At 40.5% G+C, this 6113-nt stretch overlaps 1 protein-coding gene across 1 annotated transcript in view; it reads left to right on the top strand.

The window, feature by feature from the left end:
* Positions 1 to 3079, top strand: part of LOC104912916 (fatty acyl-CoA hydrolase precursor, medium chain-like) — an 8563-nt gene extending 5484 nt beyond the window's left edge. Inside the window, exons 7-10 of the mRNA XM_010717737.3 lie at positions 16 to 151; positions 768 to 917; positions 1606 to 1702; positions 2476 to 3079. Coding sequence (XP_010716039.2) covers positions 16 to 151; positions 768 to 917; positions 1606 to 1702; positions 2476 to 2665 — 573 coding nt within the window. The 3' untranslated portion in view covers positions 2666 to 3079. The remainder of the gene's footprint in view (positions 1 to 15; positions 152 to 767; positions 918 to 1605; positions 1703 to 2475) is intronic.
* The last annotated feature ends 3034 nt before the right edge of the window (positions 3080 to 6113 follow it).

Genomic DNA, 6113 nt, shown 5'->3' with positions numbered 1-6113 from the left:
TTTTAATTTGTTTAGAATTTGCCAACAGAATTGTTACCTGTAAAAATGGATGAATACCTGGAAAACACAGATGATCCTGCTGAGCTACAAGACCGATTTCTGGAATTGCTGGGGGATTTCATTATTGTCATAGCATCCATTAAAGCACAGAGTTATTACTGAGATGAGCCAATGAACACTCTCTTTAAAACAGTCTCAAAACAGGACACTCAAACTTTTTACTACAGGCTGAGTTAAATGGCATAGAAACAAATCCTGTTGTGTAGGTAACCCTTCTTGAAATTCCCACTGGGAACTTTGAGAATGAAGTGTGATTTAGGGATACAGAAACACATCAAGCAAATGATGCTTTTACTTTTGTACTTGTATTTTGCACTTGGGCTTATAATTACAGAACACTGAGATAAGAAAAGGATAACACAAATAGATGTTTGCTATGTGAATTATACAAGCTTAAAAATAGAAGGAACCTGGAATTTCCCTTTTAGCCTACTACAGCTTCAGAAGTCAGCAGCTCTGCAGTCTAGAAACTTTATGACATGTAAGTGTAGGGAAATAACTTGATTTTGTTTTCTATCTGTACTCCCAAGGTGAATTTTTCATCGTCTTAATACTATGCATTCTTCATTTTTAATAAAAGATACAAGTGTGTATTTGGGAGTAGTGTTACATTCAGAAATGTGCCCAGTTGCCTGTAAAGCATTGTACATATTTAAGATAATACTAACATGCTTCTCCTATAACTCTCTAAATGTAACATCTTGTAGAGTCTGAAGCACCTACCTACTTCTTTGAGTATCAGCGTCGTCCCACTTCATACTGGGATACTAAACCAGAATATGTGAAAGCTGATCATGGAGATGAAGTTCACTTTGTCTTTGGAGGATCCTATCTGGCAGGTGACATAAGCCTACGGGGTAAGAAATTAAACATCAGGCTTCGTTTATAATTACTCTCGCAGTACTGACATTATTCAGTATTGGTACTTCCATTTTAATCGAGTTGCAGTGCTCATGCTAGCAGTGAGATCAAGATATCTCTCTCTCTCCTTTGAATTTGTTCAGCATTACTGTATTCTCCATTTTTTTATCACAGTTTGCTGTTTCTGAAGCACAGGAAGTTATATATGCTGCAAACAATTTAGTAAGTGAAATTTGTAGCAAGCTTTCTGTCATTATACTGACACTGTTAATTTATTTTTAAGTCAAAGCTCTCTGGCATATTCATTGAGGGAAAGATTGATTAAATCATCTCTAGTGGGAGATGAGGAGAGTACTGAGAAAGCAGGAAATCTATCCTGTCTCCTTTGCTTGAGGTATTTCAAGTAATGTGTCGTTTTTTCTGGGAAATCTGACTGGCTTACAGGCCCCAACGAATGGGCTACAGTCTGTTTTGCAGAACGTTCCAGCTTGTGTTCATTAGAGCAAGGCTGGAACTCCCATGTTTCAATTTCAGAATGAAGATCTAAGAGCTAGGTTAAAGTGTTTCATTCCATGACTCAGTTAATAAGTCATCTTTTTAAAAAAACTGAACTGGTCTTTTGAGGAATAATTAAAAGCATGCTTGCAAATTGCCTTTGCCATAACAGTTTGGGCGTTCCTGTAGGATTTTGGAATCATGAGCTCTGCTTGCTTCAGGCAGAATCCATTGTTGCCACAGCACTAATGAATGTGCTGATCACTGAATGGTTCACCACTGAAAGGTATCACCTCCTAAGAAATACTGTAAATCCAGCACTTGTCACTGCTTGCATATGCCTAAACCAGTAATGCTCAGAAAGCAGTCTTTTCTTTCTCATGAAGCAAATTGGGTACAGTTCTCATCTTGAAAGAAAAACATGAGAATATATGAAGTTGAATTTTTCTGCATTTATTTTCCTCATTTTCACAACAGCTCATAGTCTGTTTCAAAGTCCATGCAAATTGAAGTATTTCCATTTACTCCAGTGAACTTTAAAGAAATCCAGCTGTGTTCTAAAAAGCATGAATTAATCTGTTACTAGAGTCTTTTCATTTAGCTTACATTTTGCATCTACTTTTTAATAATAATACCTTGTTCTCTTCATCTATGTGGTCATACATGTAACTGATTCTAAGGGAATATTCTTGAAATGTTGAAGCATGAAATTCCATCCTCTTGTATCAAGATGAAGAAACCTTTGCCTCGTTGTGCTCAGAACAGAGAATTTCAGTCCCACAAAACAAGGATGAGATCCATAGAACTAAACGACGTGGCCCATTTCCTCAGTGGTAGTGGGACTCAGGAGACAGGGTCTTGTTCATTGATTTACTGGTTGTGTTTCTGGTTACCTGGAAGGATACAGGCAAATCCTTTCACTTCCTCGTACCTCAGTTCCACTACCTGTAGAATAACTATGCTGATCTTGTTCATCAACAGTCCTGAAATCTTCTCTTGATGATTTCTGGATTGCTAACAAATTTCAGGGTTTTTCTCTTTCTTTCTTATTGTTTACAGGAATCCTAATGGGGAAGGTCTGGCTGAATGGCCGTTGCGTAATCTAAATGAAGAATGCTTGGAGATAAATCTAAGAGAAAGGAAAGCCAGAAAGTTGAAGGAAAAGAAGGTAGACTTCTGGGAAAAGGTGATGTTTGGAAAGCCAACTAGGAAAAGAATGGAAAACAAGAAAGCTAAGCTAGAGCTATAATTTACTGTCTAAGCATACATAAAAGGCGTAGTATTTAGGATAGCAAAAGGAATTATTTAAAATATTTTTGAGGATAAAATAACGTGTCCTTTCCTTTCACCTTTTTGTCGCAGTTCTCATATTTACGCTTATTCTCTGTAATTATGGCAGTGGATCGATTTCCACTTTGTGATCACACTGTGCTGGCACAGACTTAATAGCAGGGAAGCCGGAGAGATGCATGAGTGACAAAAGCCAGATCCTTTGCTTTTCCCTCAGTTCGTGTCCACAACTGAAGCCTCACCTATTCAATGTAGTTGACAGATCTGTCTGCTCCTCAGGTTTTTCTGCAGCTATGCCATTGCTGAAGAAGAATTTGGCAGCAATGTTGTGTTAATCAAGTTTAATCAATAAAGACGTGTTTTGCAAGTAAAACTGTCTTTCTCATGTCAAAGATACGTGTGATGTTCCTGAGGTTTTGGTCTGATTCACACACAGAAATGTCCTCTGCAATTTTTAAGGACAGTTCTGTGCTGTGAGTGAGTTTTACAACTGAGATAGCAGTACATTTCTGACAGTTGCAGTACCTCGCCTGGAACAGTAGTGCAGTGCTAGAATTCAGATTGCTCGTGGGTACTGTTCTTTGTTCTAGTTAATGTGTTTTGTGAGGGAAAAATAATCTTGATTTATTTTGATTTTATGCACTCTTCCCTTTAGGAGCTGTACTCCTCCTTTCAAAAGGAGAAAACCAGGCAGCATTGTATGTATATGCATAGAACATATGATCGTGTTGCGTGTGCATGCAGAGAAGTGCAGAGGAACTGACTACTTAAATGGAAGCACAGTGTTAAAATTAACTCATGAGATAACGGCAAGTGATTTTATTCCTGTCTGCTTAGCAGTGAATGCTCTGATACTCTGTTCCGTCCCAGAGATATCCTGGAGTGAGATTGCCACAAGTGAAGGAGGCAGCGTTAAAACTTTCAAAGCTCTAGCTTCATAGACTCTAGTGCTACGTTTTGTGTGTTCCAGCTTCATTTAGTCTTCACCAGAGGCTGAATTTTAAAAAAATAATGACGTGACCCTGCTTTAAATGCAGATTTCTGAACATTTCTACTCTATATACTTGAATCCTAATGTCTTTGTGGGCTCTCTTTTAGCTATGTGCCCATAAACATGAGATTTGTCTCTATTTTTCAGCTATTGAAATCAAGACAGGTAGCAGTACATCAGGGTGCAGGAGGCAAAAGTCATCACGTGGCAGGATTTTTCTGACCTGCTCTCTGACTTGTGCGTTGTTCACTGATTGAACGCAAACTGCAAAATGCTCTCCATTAAAATGCAATGCCAGGCAGCATCCAAGAATTGCACTTCCCAGGTAGCACTGTTTCCAGACTCCACTAGTTTAGTTTATGTCACTTAGAGTAAGGATCTCCACACTTGCAGAAGTCTAAGTCCAGTTGGTAGATCCTTTGGCCAAAGGCCCCGTAGCCAAGGTGGTAAAGATCTAGACCCAATCTGTTTATTTTATTACGTGAGTTCAGCAGAGTGTACAGATAGCGTTTGCACAAGGAGTAACTTCAGGATGGCAGCTACCTTTGGCCTGCAAGTTGGATATCATCTTCTTTATGGACGGGATGAAAATGGGGTAGGGGCTGAGACATTTTGCAGAATGTGGACACGAGCAGAAAAAAGAGAGTGCAGCAGAGGAAGGTTGAAGAGTAAAGCTTGAAAGGCAGAGTAGTGACTGAAGGGGAGCAGTGAAGCAGATTGGAGTGGGTGGAGTTTTGGAAAACCAGAAAGATCAGAAAATAGAAAAAAAGAATGCTTATGGCAATCAATCAGGTTCGCTTCAGCAAAAGGAGAGAGCAATGAGTGGAGTACAGCTTATTTGGCCTTATAGCACAGGGTTCCTCCTGTTGTTTGTGGGTTACAGGCTAGTTGGGGCATGCATGCCCATCAGGATGGAAGCCAGCCGTCACAAGCAGGGATTCCTGTAGTGTCACCTTGCGTAGAGCCAGCTTACTAATGCAGGGAACTACAGCAGTCTAATGTAAGTGGCCATCCTAAGAGAATTTGCAGTGGTATACAACAACCAGGCAAACGGGAGTGCAGAGTTTACTGCTCTGGAGTACTGCCCTTTGCTTCCAGGAAACGTTTATCACACGAATAAGTAGAAGGTGGTTTATGCTGTACACCAGTATTTGAGTTCCAGGCTCCTGTTTCCAGTTGTTGCCTTTCTCCGTGCATACGTGGATCAGACAATAACTTTATGACGAAACGTGCAGAATAAAGACAGCCCAGTTTTCATGGCACGACCTTTACTTTTGAGAAACAATACAAGAAGAAAAAGGCTCTCCAGGAACATCTATACGGCCTGCAAAAGTCTACCAAGAAGCTCCTGTCTACACTGTTTATGAACTGTGACCAGTCACTCCCTGAGCGTTCCAGTTCAGTTTCCCAGGCTTGCCCACATGAGTTGGGTGTGGAGTAAAGCATCTTTTCTCAATATATGAACAGAGCTTTAGCACACAGGATTACTATGTGCTGAATACATTGTGTAGAACTAATCGAATCACTGGATTTGGGGCACACACAGCTGAAAAAAAAGTGAGTCACTAAAATAATCTACAGAAATGCTGTCTGTGACAATTGAGAATTGTTGTCATGGCATGTGATTACAGAACAGGCTATAAGGGAAAGATCTATTGACATTGGCCAAAAAAAAAGAAAAGGAGAAGAGAAAGAGGAAAAAAAAAAGAGCCAGGAGAACAAAGTCAGAGCCTGGAAACAAAAATCAAAGAGGGCCACCTAGTTACAGAATGGCAGACTACTTCTATTCAGCACTTTCTTACAGATAGATGCGAGTTCACATGCAAGCACACCCTCCTGATGTTTCACAGGGATTACAAGTGCTCTTACCACTCAAATCCTTGCATACAGCTCCTGTACTGCAGTAGTGGAGAAAACCTCTCTTAGCTGTTGCAAAACTCGTGCATGGTGAGATACCAGCCAAACATTTCTGAAGGCACAGAACTGAGTGGTGAGTGGAGCGTTGACCCTGCAGGAAAAGCCAGGATTTTTCCTGTATTGCTTTTGTCAAAAAGTATGCATTAGTAGGAGAGTTTTCCTGATTTGTTCTCTGTGTAGTGAAAGTAAGTCCTGACTTAATTGTTAAAGACAGTAAAGGTAACGGTTCTGCAGCAGGAAGAATCTCCTGGTGTTCTGAGAACTGTTTCCAGTGCATTTTTAAGCAAATCCCTGCTGCCTGAAGTTCTGTGAAGAGCAGTTATAAGGAGCCCTAGGCAGCTGCTATGAAATTGTGGGGCCGTTCTGCACAGCTGAAGGTTCCCCTATTCCCATGTACGGATAAGCTGCCTTACGCTCCCCTTGGAGCAGTGCCATTCCGTCATGACAGTTGTTGAAGGCTGGTCCGGGCCGATTCGGTTCACAGCTTGAGCACTGCTTT

This window comes from Meleagris gallopavo, chromosome 13 (genome assembly GCF_000146605.3).
Source record: "Meleagris gallopavo isolate NT-WF06-2002-E0010 breed Aviagen turkey brand Nicholas breeding stock chromosome 13, Turkey_5.1, whole genome shotgun sequence".
In the NCBI taxonomy this organism is placed as follows: domain Eukaryota; kingdom Metazoa; phylum Chordata; class Aves; order Galliformes; family Phasianidae; genus Meleagris; species Meleagris gallopavo.
Note: the sequence above shows the minus strand (reverse complement) of the source record. Positions and strands in the feature narration are given on the sequence as shown.